General features: G+C 28.0%; 1 protein-coding gene across 3 annotated transcripts in view; it reads left to right on the top strand.

Moving 5' to 3' along the window:
• Positions 1-20,213, top strand: part of LOC136977567 (protein expanded-like) — a 75,354-nt gene extending 55,141 nt beyond the window's left edge. For 2 of the 3 annotated variants that reach the window (XM_067273063.1, XM_067273072.1), the window contains exons 9-13: positions 4,459-4,630; positions 6,078-6,314; positions 7,030-7,182; positions 8,790-10,087; positions 19,170-20,213. In XM_067273063.1, the coding sequence (XP_067129164.1) occupies positions 4,459-4,630; positions 6,078-6,314; positions 7,030-7,182; positions 8,790-10,087; positions 19,170-19,889 (2,580 nt within the window). In that variant the 3' untranslated portion in view covers positions 19,890-20,213. Of the gene's footprint in view, positions 1-4,458; positions 4,631-6,077; positions 6,315-7,029; positions 7,183-8,789; positions 10,088-10,466; positions 10,529-19,169 lie in introns of all 3 variants that reach the window. The other variant, XM_067273081.1, reaches the window with a different exon arrangement.
• The last annotated feature ends 930 nt before the right edge of the window (positions 20,214-21,143 follow it).

Genomic DNA, 21,143 nt, shown 5'->3' with positions numbered 1-21,143 from the left:
TGCCCAAAACTCTTGGGAAGAAATATCAAAAGAACTCATAACTAACCAATTAATATTAAACGAAAAACTTCGAAAAGAGAAAAGAAAAGAAAAAAAAAATTACGTCTAAAATCAAAAATAACTCAAATCAACACAATTATCACACCTGTTACTACTTTCCGCCGATACCTTTACACGAAATGCGTTGTTACTATTAATTTGCGTAACACAACGCGATAGTTTGCAGCTCCCTCCATCTTGACGTCACTAAGTAACCTGGATCAAGATTACCGGAAGGTCCGCCATCTTGGCTACCTAAGATAACATTAACCAAATTTTTTATTACTCCATGTCCATTGGTTGCACTAACAATGTTGTATTAGGAGGAAGAAATTCCAGCCGTATATTTTTGTAATTATCTAAATGAGGGTTTGCAGCACAATTATTGAGAAGCAACAAAACTTTCCTTTGCTTATGTTGTAATTCTACATCTCAACTCGTAAGCCGCTTCTGAAAAATTTCACAAGTTATCCATTCATTACTGTTGGCATGGTACTCTACTGGTAAACTCTCTATTCTTATCCCCTTATAGCATCGAGGCTTAGCACTCTTTTCTACCTCTTTTGGTATTTCAATTTGATCTCAAAGAATAAATGGTGTTGCTTTACTTTTCTTCTGGAACTTGTTTCTTCAAGATCTACTTCATTTTTTCAAATATTTTCTTTTTAGACTGTGATATACCTGGTCTGTTAGTTTTATAATTCTTCTGTTTATTTCTTTCAACCTTTCAGGATCTTCTTGGTTCATTTTCCTTTAAAGTTCTGTATTTCTTGTTTTTATAACCCTAATTGATTTATGTAGGCACTCTTTCTGAATTCTTCTTATTAATGAAGAAAATCTTTCAGAAGATTAATTCTATATATCGACATTGGAAAAACCTCTTTGCATCTTTGATGTATGTCATGCATAGAACAGTGCCAAGCTATTCTTAAGTATGTTGATTAACTGGTGAATTTTTGCCTTAAGAATTTCAATTAGTGATGTAATGAATAGTATATTTGGCTCAGGCTGAATACCGAATATTCGGCCAAGAGCATGGCCGAGTGGCCAAATATTTAGCCAAACTATTCAGCTTGATTAACGCACATACGAAAAAATTGGCACGCAAACCGCATTATGGCAAGGATCGCGCACCCTGCTCTCTATTGACTTGCTGTCACTACAATTTTTTCTTCCAGTAGGTCTAAATTATTTAAATTAATTAATTAAATTATAATTATTAAAGTTAATATGAGATGGAGTCTAACGTCTACCTCTAGTGCCAAATTGGTGTATAATTTTTGTAATAGCGGTAAATAGCCTGATATGATTCAGCAATTGTTGGTATTTAGATATAAGTTATAACTTATAAGTTATTTTATTTGCAATCGATCTTTTTAACTCTTTAATTAAGCACTAAAATTTTGTTTTTACTACGTATTTATAGACTGAATAGTACCCTAAGGATATACTTTAGTGGAGACATATGATCTAGTTTCTCCTCAGTTGTGGAACAGTTCAAATATATTATTTGTATTTGTGATATTTTGTTGCTATTGTTTTTGTCAATATTTTTAAAATTAACATGATTTCAAATGTTATCTTTTGTGTATAATGAGAAATGCTCATTCTTTGCTTTATATATAATGTGAGATCGAGGGAGGTAGGAGGAAGTCGTATCTCCCCTTTCCGGCAACAGGTTGTTGACCTTTCACTTGTCAAGATGGCTAAGTTTACGATTTCGGTTCCGAGCGTCGGGACTCTTCTTGTCGGGCAAGTGGATGGGAGGTGAGATAGGGTCGATGATAAGGCGAAAGCGATATTCGAGTCAAAGAGGACACCATTTAACAATTAAAACAAGATTTATTGGAATTAAACAAAGGACACAATTACAAAAATTAACTAATTTCCCTAATTCACGTAGGGTTCGAGAGAGAGCTTACAGGTTCAGTTCATACCTCATTATTAGTTTCCTTATCGAGTTAGCCCTTTGATATCCAAGAAGTGTATATAGGTATCCGGGAATGGCACACTTTTATAAAGTCACGACTGAGCGCGGTGACGCTGGAACTTAAGTCCAGAGCAGTGACGACCTGCAATGGCGTTGGTCCGGCAGATGATAAGAAACTCCCCTGAGGGGGGGAAGAAGTGGCTTTTATAGCTTTAGGCTGGAAAAATTGGTCACGTGATCGATGGTTGATGGTGATTTGGGTCATAGGTGTTCCCGGGACCAAAAATATATGACGAATTCGGACGTTAACTATAAACTTAAGTTGCAAGATGATCTGTATACAGCTTAAGAACAATGGATAGTTGACAGTTATACAGCCAGGGACGCATATTTTCTCGGCTAGGAATTTTTTTCTATCAAGGATGTTTACAATAGGAAAAATTATTACAATTTTGAGTCTGATGGAATTCCAGATCTCACAATAAAATAAATTATATATTAGTCACTCATCTTCTAGAAACAGATAAATAATTCTTTCATTAAATACGATAAGTTTCAATAAAACTTTTCGTAAATCATTTTAATATATCATAAAAAATATTAAAATATATGTGAATATGAATATAACATAATTAACGAAACAATAACATTAATGTCCAATACATTCTAACCTACACGCCATCAATGCCATAAGATATCGGGCTAGATAAAGGCTATAATATTATTTAATTACGAAATAATTTATTACTAGAGTTAGATGCTATTTCTTACTAACCTTAATAATGATAATTTAATGTTCAGCATTAATAAAAGTTACCAAAATGATTAATTTACTGTGTTTTTGTTATTTCTTATTCCTGTTTTTAGGTATTCAGTATTCGGCCGAATAGCAATTAAATATTCGGACGAATAGTGATTTAAATATTCAGTATTTGGCCAAATAGCGAAAAATAGGCCAAATACCAGGTAGTAACTGAATATTCATTACATCACTAGTTTCAATGTTTTGTGGATGATTTTCATATTCTACACTCTTCAAATATCCCCATAAAAAGAAGATATATGCTGATAGATCAGAGGATTGTTCAAGCCATTATGATTAACATAGAGACAACATTAACATTCATAATGTTAATGTTGTCTCTATTAGATATGATTTGATTTGGGAAAGGCTACTGTAAGGCAGTCATAGAGATTGTGATAATATGAACAGTATCCTGTTGAAACCAGGTAATCTGAGACTAACATGCCATTTTATTTGTTAGAAAAGTTTTGATCATTTGCACATTTTGCTGATGTCATAGTCATTACATTTCCCTTTTTCCCATTATTGTCTTGAAAAAATACAGGACCAAAATTTTGTAACATTACATTGCACATCAAACAGTTATTTTCTCACAGTGAAATGGTTTCTCATGTAATTCCAAGGATTTCCTGTGGATTAATATTTAAAATTTTGTTTATTCATAAAACTACATAACTAAAAACAAATTTCATTAGAGATCCTCAAACTGACAAGAAATTGGTTGTCTTCATCTGTGAGATTTTTCATTTTTTCAAAGAATATCCTATGGTTGTGTTGCTAAAAGCTACATAATGTATGTTTGAATATAATTATTGATAAAAATTTAATAATGAATTTTAATTTTGCAAATTAAGCCCGGAGTAAAAAAATATAGAAAATCTTTTACTATATTAATATAATAGGATCCAATTCATAATTATCTATTAAAATTATAGTTAATAATTATTAATAAAGATAATTAGGCAAGAAATCTGAATCAAAATGGATTTTTGAATAAATTTGTATTTTAACTAGTCAACATTGATTATTGAATATTGAACAGTGACATACTAACTTTTATATATAATACTGCTTAAATTTTATTTTAATTAGTCAGTATTTTTAGTAATATTGAATTTTACATTAATGTATTCTCTCACCACACCGGTTTGTTTAAAAACAATACTCACACCCAAAACCAATCACCAGTGTGAAAACTTCCAAAAATTTTCATTTTAAAGAAGAAATGAATCTCTCTACCACATGGCAGTGCTTATTGGAAGACGAAGCATGACATAATTAATATAATCATAAGTATGGGATAATTTTATTATAACATACACTCAACGTGTCCCCATTGGTCGAAAATTATTAAAAACAGCTCATGAATTCCTTCCATCTTAAAAATTTTTGGAAGCAGGGCACATTCTAAATTTTTAAAAAACCTTCGAATGCAGTTCCAACAGAAAAAACTAATTAAGCCTGACAAAGATCCCAGGAGGGGAATCAAAAACGTTTGCTTTTTTGGAAGTTTTCACACTGGTGATTGGTTTTGGATGTGAGTATGTTTTTTTACATTAAGACTTTTTATTTTGAAAAATTTCATTAATAATTAAATTAACAATTTTTTAAAGTAACTAATTCAGCATTGTTGTTTTAAAGATAACATATTTTCTAAAAAATAGAAATATAATTTTTTTTACAGAAGAAAAAGTTTGAGATTCGTTCAGTTGGTTGTCCAGAAGAACGGAAATTTACTTATTACGCTAGTTCTGAAGACTTAGCTAAAAGCTTACTATGGTTATGTAGGATGACTCACCAATTTCATATGGTTACACAAACCCGTGTACAAGAATTAAAACAATTAGAATTAGAAGGTATGCACTAATTTTTTTCATAATATAAAATCAATAAATTTAAATATAACATTTGTATATTATAATTTTATTTATAATCATAGATTATCATTTGTTGACATAATGCTTTTTTTCTAGTTTTTAGATCTGTAAATCTGAAGAAAAATTACTTAGTTATATTTTTATGTGATTAAGATAAATCTAATAAACCTAAATATGTAAATAAATAAATATATATCTGCAAGATATATACTTTATTTGTGATAACTAGTTAATCTGATCAATAGTCTTTTATTTGAGATAAAATAGAATTATGATGCTTACCTGAAAGACAAGAAATTAATTATGGTCACTTCTCTTTTTCAAAATTTAGGTTAATAGACTTGTCATATCAAAGTACATAATAAAACAAATTTTATATGAAGAAGTCTAATTCTTGATAGTTAAAGTCATTTTGATAGTAAATATAATAATAAATAGTGTGAACTAAGAAGATTTTGTATATACTCAAGTACAATGTCTTTACGATTAATTGTATAAGCAAAATTATTTGAACATTTAAAAATTCAAAATTTTATAATTTGTAAATGTTGGAATTTCATTCAATTTATGCAAATAAAAAATATTTTTTCAATGTAAACAAAGCAGAAAAATAGTCATATATTAATTTTAATACAGAGTAAATTAATTGATCTTTCACTTTCAGTTCATTTAAAATTAGGAAATGTATAGTTAGTGTAACCTTACTAATATTTTAAAAGATGAACCTATTACTAACATATTTTGTTCCAAGATATATTTTGAAATTAATGCTTGTAAGTCATGCTAGCTGTTTTGATCTTTAGTCAAAAATAATCTAATACACAATTTTAAAAAACTGTGATAGAAATGAGTTAATGGAGAATCTATAACATATTACTAATTTAATCAAATTACTATGCACCTGGATTTAGATAAATCACACTATACTAGCTTGTCCTAGTAAATAATTTTAAACTAATAATGTATTTAAACATTAACAGAGTTCTTTGTTTATAAACCATAAACATTATTTCTAAATTCTATACATTTACTGTTATTTTTCAGTCTTTTAAATTTTTTAAATGAATAATGAATTTATCATGTTAATGTTACTGATGATAAATCAACAGTAAGATATTATGTTTAATTATGTAATTGCAATTAATTAATATTTCTAATTTAAAAATAATATATCTCTAATGCTAATTATTTTATTGAGTGAAAAAGTAATCTATTTGATTGCATATTTTATCATTTTAATGTTGAAATTTCCAATTTCAACATTAAAATTTAAATTATCACTCTAAAAATCATGTAAAGTATGCAAGATTTCTTTAAAATATAATAAAATATAATAAAATAAAATTTAAAAGTTTTCAATATATTTATTATGTATATATAGAATGTTAAAATGAATGGTTTGAATTTTTCCATTTCCTTTTTACAGGGCATAAACCATATAGGGAATCTTATATATATAGTGATAGTCTTGATATGGCTTGGGAAAAACGACAGAGAGAACATCAAGATCAGTCTACATTACAGTGTTCTGTTTCTCGATTGAAAAAAATGAATACTACCAATAATAGTAACGAACAAAGGGTTTCAGTTATCAGTAGCACATCATCTAATACTACATCAGGAATTGTTTCTGATCGAATTCAAAGTTTTGATGAAAGTGAAGGTAATTGTTTTTTAAATTTTCTTACATAAAAAATAATTTATAAAGGAAACTATGTTCCAAAAATATCAAATTTGAAAGTTTGAAATTAATGAATTAAATACAGTCAAACCTGTTTTTATGCGGTCTTTTTTTGTGCGATTTTTTTATGCGAATTTTTAATTTGTGCGGTTTTTTTTGTGCGATTTTTTATTTGTGCGGTATAGTTGGCGACTAGTCTCGTGCGATTTGTCATGTCTCACGTTGACTTATTATAGCATAAATGAACTTATTATAGTAATATTATTGCATGAATATGCAAAAAATGAAATAATTTATTTTTTAAGTCAAAAAAACAGCACCTGGACAAAAATATGTAAAACAGACAATAGACGAGACGATGCAGTCAAGTGCTGACATCTGTTGTCAATAAATTCTATTTTGTACGGTCTTGAGTTATTTTCTATGTGAGACTTTTTTTATGCGGTCCCTATTGACTGCATAAAAAAATATTTTTTTAATTGTGTTGCGAAAACTATTTTTTATAGCCACTCGTGAAGTTTCGTGCGATTTTTTTTATGCGTTTTTTTTATGCGGTCCCTATCCACCACATAAAAACAGGTTTGACTGTATTTAAAAAAATATACAATCTTTCAAAATATTAGTTATTATTTATTTCTTTATACATTATGCATTGTTACAGTTTGAATAATAATAATATCAATCATTTATATTTTAGATGATATAGAAATTGAAAATTTAACTCCACTTATATCTCATAATTTAAATGTAACATCTGTAAAAAATAGACAACTTGGAATGGAAAATAAAGATAATGGATCACAATGTAGTGAACGTAGTGAACATTCATCTTCAGTTGAATCAGGCATGGGTATGTAATATTTGGAAATTTATCATCATTAGTATATATTGAATACTAAACATTATAAATTTGTATGATTAAGTAATTCAGATATTATTAATTTAAATCATAATTTTGTTATATATAACTTCAAATATTCAGTATAGTTACAGAATTAAATAAGTTTTTTCAACTAAATAGATATTGTTAGATAATTTTAAAATAAATAAATATTATTATTTAAGAAAAATACCAGAAAATTATATTTTGCAGTGAATGTTGTTGTTTTCTTTTATTAAACAGACATGAAATAAAAAGTATTTAAATAAGATAAGAATATGCATAGTTTATTTTAGAATATATTAAAACTTTCAAATTTAATTTTACTCACTTTGAAGCATTGATTAAGATTTCAAGATTATTCAAGCTAACTGATATCTTAACAAAATTTTTCTGCTTATGCTTGAATTTAACAAGTTCAAATATCTTTAAATTTATATTTCACATTCTATATTCTATGTTCCATTCCAAAACCTGATGATGACTGCTAATTATGGTCAAAAACATATGTTTCAATAGTAGACTTTAACCTTTTGGCTGAATTACTGGTTTTTTGAAGTTATTTTTAACAAAATTTCTTTTTCTTGATCTATAACACTCCTTGCTGCTCATTTTCATAATTTAATAATAATTTTATCCCTGTGAATATCCTAAGAAAATATCCTAGAATATTTTATCCTAGAATATTATATCCTAAAATATCCTAGAATATTTTATCCCTGTGTGATTGAAGTTACTAAAAAAAGAACCAAAATTTAGGCTTAGTATATCAAAAGAATATTTTATATTTATTATATAAATAAAACAAAAAATGAAGATGAATTTTAAGTTTTAAATTGTATTAATAAACCAACAAATGCCTAAATAATTGGGCTAATAAATGGCTATAATTAAATAATAAATACGAATGAATTTGGTATAGAGGTAAGCGTTAGGCACCATCTCTTAACTAAATTAATAATTTAATAAATAATTTAGAACAATCTGGAAGAAAATAATTGACTTGGGCTGGGCTTGAACCCGCAGTCTCCGCTTGCAGTGCGGTGCACTACCAATAGTGCCACCCGGACCCCAAGCCAGTCATCACTTCCAGACGTACTTAAATTTCAATATAACTGTCCAAGGTTACTAACAGCGCTGGCTGGAGACGACTCCTACGTCCAAGGCCAATAGCGCACCGCATGGCAAGTGGAGGCTGCGGGTTCAAGCCCCACCCTGGGTCAGTTATTTTCTTCCAGATTGTTCTAAATTATTAAAAATTATAATTATTAATTTAGTTAAGAGATGGCACCTAATGCTTATCTCTATACCAAATTCATTTGTATGTATTATTTAATTATAGCCATTTATTAGCCCAATTATTTAGGTGTTTGTTGGTTTATTAATATAACATCGGGCAATAAAATAATAGTTTTATATATATATATATATATATATATATTAATTTATTTATTTAAATAGATTATAAGCTATTTAAATTTTTTAAAATTAGTTTTGAATTGCAGATCATACAAATTTTTTTAATGATGTCTTTCAATAATTTTGAAAAAGAACTGATATGTTGTCATTGTTTATAGGTGATCAGCTTAGTGTTCCCTCAAGTGGATATTGGAATACTGATGGTAAGAGAACAACACCTACATCATCCTTGTTATCTGGTGGAAGTTATACATCATTTACTGACAGTACTCACAGTTCTTCATCTCAGCTTAGTGCAATTACAGTTAAAGCAAATCTTATATCACCAAGAGTTGGTGCTTTTTCTAACAGAAATTGCTGTTCGAATTCTTGTTGTTCTAATGTAGTTAATGATGATGATTCCAACAGTGATAAAATTAAAAATTTTACCAAAAAAGATGTGAAAATGACAGATGTAAAACCTCAATGTAGTTTTGTTGAACAAAATCAGAGTATTAAAAATAACAGCAATACAAAAAATGGTTTTAACAAATTATCTCCTCAAGAAATAGAACTTTTGTTGGAAAAACAACTATATCAAAGACAACAATGTATTCACAAATACATGCATAATACATTGCCATCTCTTTCTTTTTCTGATAAAGAAATTTCTTCATCTTCATGCTTGGAGAAACCCTATGATCATGTCCATGTGATTGGTGCACTCTGCAATAAAAAAAATCTGAAAGAAATTTCTGTTAGTAGACAAAAGAATTTTGGAGATAACTCTCATTCCCCATTATATTCATCTACTCCTACAATTTCTCACCAATCACAGATTTTTAATCAAGAACCTTATGCAAATTATTCATCATCACTTAAATTTCAAAGTCTACCATTACATTCAGTCATTAATCCAGTTGCATCAACTTCTCACTTACACACTCGTAATGCTACAAGAATTGGAGTTTCATCGCTGACCAGGCAAAGAATTCCTCTGTCGATATTTAATTACAGCAGAGTGCCAATGATGACTACAGCATCAGAACCAAATCTCTGTTGCTCAAATGCATTGCATGAGCATCACTGTATCTCTTCAGTAAATTCCAAAGCTTCATCAAACAATTCTCTTCAGGAAGGGAATTCCGTGGTTCAAAATTCATCTTGTGACACAGTGGAAAAATTATTAGACAATTCGCCATATTCAAACTGTACTCAATCAGAAAACAATTTAGATACAGTTGATTTTTGTAATAATACTGATTCATCACTAGATCTCAACAATTTTCCTTGTATACCTCCTCCTTTAGCCTATAGAACTTCAAGTGATAAAGGTGTTGATGATATAAATTTACCAAGACATTGTATAGATGAAATTCATTCGTGTCATCAAAACTGTGTGCATAGAAATATTCCTGTTACATATTTTTCAAAAAGCTTAGAATCATTACCTTCTTTCATTGATGGTAAACAACTGGTAAGTGATAGAAATAAACTATAAGTATCATTGAAAAATTATTTATAAAATTTGAATTTTCTAAATTTTTGATAACAGATAACATTAAGTTATACCAGGTATATTGGAATCTAGGATTATTTCTTTGTGCTGTGTTATAATTAAAATCTTCAATACTTAAATTTATTTAAACATTGAAGATTTTAATTTAAATTTACTTTTATTCAAAAGAAACAATTTAAATTGTTCTATATACTAAAAATTAAATATGCATAAATAAAAATACTTTTAATTTAAGATTTAATAAAATTTTAATCATGTTTTGCAACAAGTTTATGTACCATGGGTTACTATTTTATTTCATTTTATTTACGTTTCTTTATATTTTTTTTTTGTGCAGAATATAGCACTTCAATGAAATACTTCTTATGCTAATTCATTGGAAATCTTTTGACAATATAGGTATCATATCTTCTTTATACTAATTCTAGGATATTTCTAAAATCTGCAAATCTATTAACAAAAATTCAATGATTATATAATTTTGTTGTTAATGTATATTTATATATTAAATATTTAAAATTCTATTAACATTAAAAATATATACTGAAAAATTTAAATAATATAAAAGTTTTATAGTAATATTAAAAATTAATAGTTATATGAGGGTTGATGAAAAATATCTGGGACAGAATTTATTGTACGGAAAAAAAAAACAATTAATAGCTACTGGATATTATCTTCTTCAAAGTACTCTCTAGATTGTATGCTGTGATTCCAATGATCCTTCTTCTTTTCATGCATGTTTGATAGGTCTGTTTGGGAATGGTCTGCAGCTGTCATGTTCATTTGTATCTCCATGATGTATTGATATCATTTCTCTTTTAAGGTGCTTTTGAGTTTGACAGAAAGGAAAAAGACTCAGGAAGCCAAATCTGGTGATTAAGATAGATAGGAACTATGGAGATGTGTTTGGCCAAAAATTTCATGACACTTAGGACTATGTGGCATTGTGTGTTGTTATGATGCAGAAGACAGTTATCAGAAGACCATTTGTGAGTTTCTAATGAACACACCTGGGCAGTATGATAGAACTGTTCAGTAGACAGTTTCTTTCATTTGTGTTGTTAAGGATAGTCAGTATATTTGTCATCATTAATTAAAGTGCAGCCATTTTTGAAACTGAATATCAATCAAATGTCTTGGACTGAGTAAGTGCTGCTTGTCAAATGCTTGTTTGAAGCATTTTGACAAGTGGCCATCTTACCAAGTTTCCAGTAAAACTTTATGCAAACATATTGATCCTTCAACTCCATCTATTTCACAACACAACAGAGAGAGATACACATGCCTGCACTATATTTCAACTCACTGACAATTGATTTGTGCTGCCAGCCACTATGGTGCATGGTGTAGATGTCAAATATCCTCCATGATTCCACTTTGCTACAATTAGAAGTTTCTCTATAAAAAATTCTGTTCTAGATACTTTTGAGCAACCCACATAAAATAAAATTCTTCATTAAGCTTGTAAAGTTGAATTAATTATTGAAATTGATATAAATAAATATACTCACAGAATATTTATAAATAATGTGAGTGATTACATCAATTTGTTTCAGAAAAGTTACAGATACCAAAAAATTAGCCACAGACAAATATTTTTTTCTTTTCACATTTTTAAAGATTGAATATTTCATTTATATCATGCATATATTATGATATAACACAAATAATGGCAAAACAATCAATTGTTTTATCATTTTCTTCTATGAAATATTGGAGTTGCCTTGAATGATACCTGATAATGATAATTTTTAAAAAAATCAGAACATGATCTTATATTTATAATGTGGATAGGGATTCTATTACCAGTAAATCAGTTTACCAGTTTACTATTAAATTTAGTAAAAATAGGTAGACATGTAATAATTTTTTAAACCAAATATTTATTTGCATACACTTTCATATATATTTGTTTTTATTTATTAAAAATATAAAAGTGCTAAATGTTTTTTATTTAAACTGTAAAAGTAGTTCGGCCTATGTCATTTACATTTTAAATTGTTACTTTACAGTTCTTTATTTTTAAGGTCTCATATTATACCACTTTGCTGGACAGTTTGGCAAATTATTTCTGTATTAGTAATACCTAGAACATAATAGTGATTTTAATTGAACATTTTAACTGATATAATGGAACAAATTTATTAATTAGGCAACTAAAAAATTACAGAACACTACTCTATTTTAAGGCACTTGTTGCTGTTCGGAGTAGAAGAAGAGTAATTAATTGGACAGAGCATACTAGTTGTTTAGTTTTGGACTCACAAATGAGTCAGCAACAAAACAATCACTAGCACTCTAATTTTCACATTTGGATTCAAAATTTAAAAATTACTGATAATAAAAAGTCAGTAAATTTGCAACCCCTAAATGTGATGACATAATTTTTGAATTTGCAGTCATTGAAATCAGCTAATCAGGGAAATCAATTGCAAGATATAATCTTCCTTGACTTTTTCTGTAGAATTTCATAATGAAATAGATTTACTTTTCATTACAACTTACACTGAATGATTTGTAAGATTGTACATTAACATCAATTTACAACATTGAAAAATTAGTTATTGTTTAATATGGAATGTTGGCACTGAATAAATTATCATCTTTCTGTATATAGAATAAGTGACATCTATTTGAGCTCTCATAAGCCATGGAAAAATTCTTTCACAAAATATATATTTGAATTTATAATTGCAAGTCATAACTTGATATATCTATTTAATTTATTTATATGTAAGTTTAATTTTTACTTATTTCTGTGTAGATGTATACTTAATATTTATTAGAAATAAATTTTTGTAATTTCTCACATCATTGCAGATACTATGCATATTTCCAATAATACAGTTTGCAATAATTTGCACATTAAGTTCTTATTATATGCAATCCTAATTGATAGTTTAAAATTTATCCAATTGACAATAGGCTCAAATTAATGTATAAAGTTATTGTTATTTATTTATCAAATAAAAATGTTTAATAAACAAATAATAATAGCTTTATGAATGACTTTGTAATCAAAAATAACACCAAGAATATTATTTGTACATTTTAAAAATTTGACCAGGTATAAATTTAATTATTTATAGCTAATCAAATATAAACATCAAATAAAAATTATATACTGTATATATAAAATACATTTTTTATTATAAAAGCATCTTTCATACATAAAAAATAAATGATTGACTTTTAAACTATTTATATATGTTTCAAAATTTTAAATTATTAAACAAAACAAAAAAATACAATAAAATTATTGTATCTACATAAAACAATTGAAAACACTTGAATATTATTTTGGGATTGAGTTCAAGCAAAATTTAGAAAATTAGTAACTATTTTGTGTAATAAAAGTGAAATTATTACACAGTTTTAAATGATTATTTTATTTGTCTATTGATTCCATAAATTCTTTAAATTTTTTAATGAATTTTATAATCTTTACAAGTAATAAATAATAGAAGAAAAAGATAAAATCAATTTATTATAATTTAAAGAGAAGATGAGAGATTTAATGTTTTCCTATCTAATCCATGATTGATGGTAATTAAAAAATTTATATATTTAACTTTATTAATATCATTAAATTTAAATAAATTTATCAAATGTAATAAAATGAACTTTTTAAGTTAATAATGAATGAAAAGTTAATGCTTTCAAACAAAGCATTTCTGCATAATTTAAATTAGAGAAATTCTTCATCTTCAGATGTACTGTATTAATTATTCTAAGATTTACAATTATGTCAACATAACAATAAAAATTAAAAAGTATATGAAATATTAGAAAAAAATTATATTCATGTAGTAATAAATATGATTTGCATGTTATGAATTTTTAAAAATTGGATGCCTTTTGATTTAAATTAATCAAAATTCAATTAGTTTTAATAGAAGTTAATGTGTCCCAATATTTCCTAAGCAGAAATATTAATTTTTATTTGTCATACATAATTTTTTTAATAATTTGATCCAAATTTTATATAAATATTAAAAGGCAAGATTTCATCTTTGCCAAAGACAATATCTTTCTAGAGATGTAGTTTTTTTCAAATATAAACAAACAAAGAAAAACTAAAAGGGGTCTAGAAATGAAATTTTAAGAGAAATAAAATCTCTGAAATTCGGTTCCTGCAGTGTTAGATGATTTGAGAAAGTCATCCAGCACTACAGGTACCGAAATCAATGAAAATTTAAAGCAAAACATTGGAAAAACATCCTAAATGTTTAAAAATTTGTATTTTTCCTGTAAGATGGGACTAAAATTATTTATATGGTGTGAAGTAAGTTCTTGACATGAGATTATTCACTGACATATAAGTGCTTAGAACAAGTGGTCAGTGCCATATGACACATTTTCAGAAAACTATTTATTAAATGCAGTTTTAGTTTAATAATTTTTAATCAGTTTGCTATTGAGAGGAATCTTTCAGATTTGGGGATAACTGGTGGGAATTTTAAATCATCTGATTTATTTCAAATGATTTAAAATATTATTTTTATTGATGTTTATACTGTACAGATATGAAATTGAATTAAAATAATCTAAAATTTATAAATTATTTTATTTTTAAGTTCCAAAATTGAGATCTCTTGAAATAAAAGTTGTATCAATTCAAGTTGTTAAATTTGCTATCATATCCAGTTCTAAGAATATTATAATATAGGGATTCATTGTAAAAGTGTAAATTTTAATTAGCGATAAAGTTAATATTGGTTTAAAAAAATCATATTACAATTAAAAGAAAAACAATTAGGTATAATTGCTTGCATATCACTGAGATTTATTCATATAATTTTGAATTATCGTATTTTACACCATATCAGATGCACTCCTATTTCAGCACAGAATATCTAGGAAAAAATTTAGTGTATTTGAGCTATGCCATGTCTTTGGCAGTAGCCCCCAAAATTTTCTTACTGTATTCTGGTTTAAAAAATAATAATAATTAATTAAATAAGTAAGTAATAATAATATGTTTAATTAAATAACACAATTTTATTTAAGAGTTGGGCTAGATAGAGGTTATCTGTAAGCTACTGAAGACCGTTTGCAGATTCGTTAGCCTATGGATTGCAACTTCACCTGTAAGACTCATGCAATTTCTTGAATCTTTTCTTTGAACAAAAGTTGCATCTTATATGCCGTAAAATATGGTAAATATTTTTGTAAGTTTACTGGAAAAACCTTTTGTTACTTTGCATCATTTTTCCATTGACCCTATCAATAAATGAATTAAATTTTTAAAATTGAAATTGAAAAATCATCTATGCAAACTGTTTTATGACTAAATTCTTTTAAGAATGGAATTTAATTTTGATATTCATAGAATATAATTATTTTTTAATTTAAAACTGGATAATGATACATAAAATGTAATGGTAAATTTTATATTTGAGCATACATTGCATTTACCAATTAGTATATTGCTTTTAGTAATCATTTTAAAATGATTTCTGAGTTATTTTCCTAAATCCTTTCTTATTTTTTCAAAATTTGTATTTGTTTTTTGATAGTAGAAGATAGTACTTAGTAGAAGTTTCTTTTTTTTTCCATATCATTGCATAACAATGTAACTGAAGAACTTCACTCCTGCTCATAATTATAAGAACATCACAAATTTTGTTGTTTTCTCTCTAACTACAGCTAAGGGGCCGTCCATAAATTACGTAAGGTATTTTGGGATGGGTGGGGGTCAAGGATTTCTTACAATTTCTTACTCAGAGGTAGGGGGTAATAGATCTCGTCTTACGTAATATTCTTATTTTTATTTTTTGATCTCGTTGAGTGGTGGAGTTTTGAATTTGGCTTCAATTTGGCGGTTTCTATTAAGAACTCTCGTTGTACTAACGCCATCTCATGTGAAGTGTTAGAATAATAACGCCAGCAGACTCACACTCTACCAAGAAAGAAAGGCCGTGTGGTGGTTTCTCGCTTTTTTTTTTTTTTTTTTTTTTTTTTGGAATAAGTGCACCACTCCTATGGGTGTATAACACTAAGAATACGTAAACCAAACTACATGATACAGAGTAAACATAAAATTCAGCTATTTCGTATTCGGCTTTTAGTGAAAACTAAAATGTAAAACTAGAGATTAGAAATTATGAATAGTCTTTTCTTCCATATTTTTTAAACATAATTGTAAAAATCATCAAACAGTGGCTTCTGAACAAGCTTATTGAGTGGACATGGCCACCTGAAACCAAGCGTAAAGATTTCTAATTTCAGAATAAGTCTATCTTGATCATAAATTGCTCATGCTCAGTAAGTAGTTGAGCAGTAGCAAACGTTAAATCCGTAAGTGGTGATGAGAACCTGAATTCAACACTAGGAAAATAAAGTCTTGTTATTCAACCAGTTTTACTGCTCAACCATTGTTGATTCCACTTTTGCATAGCGTTGTCATGAATATAATTTTTAAGGCTGCTACGTGAGAGAGGGATGTGTAGTCCAAGTCAGTGTCCTTTGCAGCTGACAGTCTCAAAGTTGGCTTTTTCATTTCCTAGTATGCCAGTATGTCCAGGAACGAATATAAAAGTTATTTTATTAACAAGATTTTTAATATGGTGCTGGATATATGTGATTTTATTGCTATTCCAATTGGGATTTAATAGAGCTTATAGGACAGACTGAGAATCATTGTAAATGTCGATAGACAAAGTTTTGTTTGGTAGTTAAGTGGCCCACTGAACGGCTTGGTAGACAGCATCTTCTTCAGCTTGATAGATGGAGGCTGTACCTTCTAACATATTTTGGGCAAAATATGTCAGTTTGGAGGAAGATACAGATACTTGAGCCGACATAAAGACCCATCTTTGTAGATATTAATATCTGTATGGTTATCCATGGAGGAAGCAGATGACACCAAATGTACCCTGAGGATAACCTTGTTTACATGGTGATGATCAGAGATTTGCAGCCTTTTAATTCAAATTTCTAACGTTTTCAGCCATTCTGAAAGGTTTTTGTGTCCATACTTGAATTAAGTGCAGTTAAAGAAGAAAAAAAGATTGTTAACAATTAAAAAATAAAGTTCTTAAAATAAATTGTTTATTCGAATTCATTAAATTTTTATATTTTTAAATTTGTTCACATAAAGTGTTTAGTAAATAATAGTACATATTAATTAACTAATTAATAATTATATATTTTGGACCTAAGGTTTTTAGGGTTTCATAAAAAAAATATTTTTTGTTAAAATCTTTCTATAAAATTATGCCTAAATATTTCGTAAGATAGGGAAGGGGAGGGGATCAAAGAAAATATTACGGTTTCTTACACGGGTGGGTGGGGGTCTAGAATGGCCGAAATCGCCCTTACGTAATTTATGGACAGCCCCTAAAAAGCATTTAATAAATTAATGGAATGTGAGGATTCTACAGAAGTAACATTTCACGTTAATGTCACAATATTTATAGAGTTTGTAATAGAACATAAAAACTTAACAAAAATTAATTTTAAGACTTGTCCAAAATTAGTACAGACAGATCCAACTTGATTTTTTGCTTATAAGACCATTTTTGTTTTCGAGACACTCAGCTAAGCGTTTTGATATGTTTTGAACTAGTTTTGAAAGGTACTGTGGTGTGTAATACTGGCCTAAGCACCACATACTACATAGATATCATTAAGTAATAAGAACTACCTGCTGCACAAACATTTGTTCCCAGACGTTTTTCATGAAGTTCTGGGGATTTTGCAAGCCAGTTAAGCAATTGAATGTTTTTTTCTGTCATCTTGTTATTTTCCTTTTTTTAAACCATGGGTATAACAGGCTGCGTTATCTTGCTGAAAAATATGGATGGCTTCTACGTGGAGATAATTTTAAGCACGTAACTACACATCTATATATTCTATGAATTCATTCTTTTAGGCATAATTAAATCAGTATTTCCACTTGATAACAGTGCATTCCACACCATGATTGATCGATCTCTATGTTGCTGTCAGATCATCTGAATGTTTAGTTCTTTTCTTAAATCGTTCCAGTAGTTATGCGTGCCATCAGGACCATCTAAGTTGAACCGTTTTTTTAATCACAAAGCAATAAATTATTTTAATTAATGTTGTCCTCTACTCATTTGAGAATAGCAACTCTGCGTTTTTTATGTAATGTAGTTGGGGCGGGTTTAATGCGTACGCAGATTGATGGAGGACAAGGGGAAATAATTTGACGAGAAACACGAGTTGGCATTTTGGCAGAAATTTGATTAGCAGGCATCTTGCTGTTGGCTGTTAGTCTAAATATCTGTTAAAGTATTTAGGAGTAACTTCTTCCTTCTAAGGTGTCTAGTCTCGAGTTTTGGAAGTAGCAACACTCTCATCACATGGGTATAGTCTATGCTGCTTCTCATATAACTTCAGACTAAGCATCCAGATCGTTTCTTGGTAGTTCCGTTTCTACTATATTTCAATTGCTGTTTTCAATCTGTTGATTTTTTGAGCAATGACGCGAATAGATTTTTTTCCCTTCGTAAAGTTTTCAAATGTTCCAAAATTCACTTTCTGCCAACTATTTGCCACAAAGCACTTTGCTCTAGGACAGATTACTGTATTTCCAATGTATGTAAATTAGTAAGGCGGAGTATGTAAATATTGTATCCTACTGAGAAAAATGAATTGTATCTGCTTGTTCTTATAATTTCGGACGAGTCTTAAAATTGATTTTTGTTACTTTTTATGTTCTCTTGTAAACTCTGTAAATATTATGACATTAAAGTGAAATGTTGCTTTTTCAGTTGAACTTTCATGTTCCATTCATTCATTTAAGTGCATGTTAACTGTAGTTAGAGAAAACACAAACATTGTCATGTTTTTATAACTATGAGAAGGTATTTTATCTGTAACTTTTCGGTCTTTTAAATGTACTCATATGAAATGAATACTAATATTTTAAACAATATAATTATCAATAAAATAAAGTTGTAATTTTTTCTTATATTAATGAAGAAGAAATACTATGATAAAATATTTAGTTTTAATTTAATTTGTAAAAATTATAATAATTTACTAATATATTAACTTAAATTTTCAGACTTCAAAAGATACGAATAGTTCTTGTTCTACAGAAAGATTGATTAAATTTGCAAGAAAATATGAAAGTATTCCTTCACTTTTTAAAAATGGAATTTCCGATTCGACGGATATCCTAGATCTGCAACAATTAAGAGAAAAAAGCAAAGATTTAGATCTTCCTCTGATATCTGCACTCTGTAACGATCGTTCTTTGTTGATGCTACCAAAGACAGTTCCAACTTGCAGTCGACAGCGCCATATAGGAACTAAGGATTTTAGAAGGTTTTCTTGTAGTTACATCAACTCTCTGCAATCCAGCAGGATGAAGAATCTGTCGGAGATGACGAAGTCGTCTTTCGGTTCTCTCGATAGACCTGTTAGTTGGCATTTAGAGTCATCCGATTATTTGTGGTTGAAAGATTTAACTCACTTTTCTGAAGGAAACAAGACAATTTTGAATCAAGGTACTGGATCGAGCTTATCAAACGAATTCAATAACACGTATCCCTTTGCATCGTCTCATTTTCATTCGGAATTACATCATTCTCATACGACGTATTGTCAACATCCGTCTTCAATATTTGCATCATTTTCAACACTGAGCGACGATCATCTGAATAATGGTTATTTTGAGCACTTGAATAAAAATATGCATGCTCAGAGGCAACTAATACCAAGAAAGCTATCTTTTGCTCAGGGTTGTAATGGAAGATTATATGCAAAAGAACAAACCAGTTAATATTTATTCCAGAAAAATGCCATCATGTGATTTTGTTCATAAAAATATAGTAAATGTTCACAACATTGGTAAATTTAATATTGATGTATATATTAATATCTAAACGGACAACGACGAAATTCTTAATTTGTATATTAATACTGTTATGGTGTTTAGAAAGTGTTGTCATTTGATTATATTTTATTAAATTTTGTAAAAAGTGTTGTTATATTGTATTCTTATTGAATAACTTGGGATATTTAATATTCCCTAATGTTAAAATATATTTTTTTCTTTGTAAAATTAGGTGATGATGAACATTTGAAATTTATATCAATAAAATTGTTATTGTTATATCTAAAAAAATTATATGTATATCAAAGAAACAATCGGATTAGTATGTATTTAAATGTTAATATTTACTGTTAGTAAATGTTAACACAAATAATTAAAACGATGCATACGAATATGGTAAACATATCCGTTAATTCGATTTTTTAAAATATTTATGTTCTGATTAAATATCCAGCGCATAAATATTTCAGAATCTATTTATTTTTTGATTATAGTTGATAAAATTACATAATTTTGAATGCAAAGTTTTGTACATAATGCATTGTTCAAACTATTTTTCCCCTCCTTTCGAAACAAATGTTTATTCTACGTTGAATTTCATACTTTATCTATATTGATAGTTTTGACTATCAATCGATTCATAAAATACTTAGTTTATTGCGATTGTCCATTAAGTTGAGAAACTTTTTCAATTATAATCCTATGAATTTTGAATATAATAGTTATAAAAGGTTTGTAACTTTAAGCATCCTTTGAAATGTTTCCCATTTAGCCTTTATTTTCTTATTTCTTGAATTATTTGGACTTATTTGGTCAGGTAGAGTGGTTGTTACCATTTCATTCGGAATTAGAATCTTACGAATCTCAAAATATAAATACAGTGGAATCCGGTTATTATAATCGGGGATAATATCAATCGGTTATTGTTGTTATAAACGGTTTGTTCAAAAAACAGTATATAAAATTAATTTAAAATAATCCATCTATTATAATCAAATTTTGGCTATTGTTATCAATTGTGATAATTAATTTTGGAGACAAACTATAAGGATTTTTAGAAAATCCATATTAAATGAATCTTTTTCGAAACTTACTTTTAATCAAAGCATACCTTTTATCTTACATACTGTAAGGAATACATATAAGAATTAGAAAATACGTATACCGCATGGTCTTTGATCATTCCCAAAAGTAAATTTC

This window comes from Centruroides vittatus, unplaced genomic scaffold, assembly GCF_030686945.1.
Source record: "Centruroides vittatus isolate TY-2023 unplaced genomic scaffold, ASM3068694v2 contig_1114, whole genome shotgun sequence".
In the NCBI taxonomy this organism is placed as follows: domain Eukaryota; kingdom Metazoa; phylum Arthropoda; class Arachnida; order Scorpiones; family Buthidae; genus Centruroides; species Centruroides vittatus.
The sequence above is the reverse complement of the archived record's forward strand: the minus strand, read 5'-3'. Positions and strand labels throughout refer to the sequence as shown.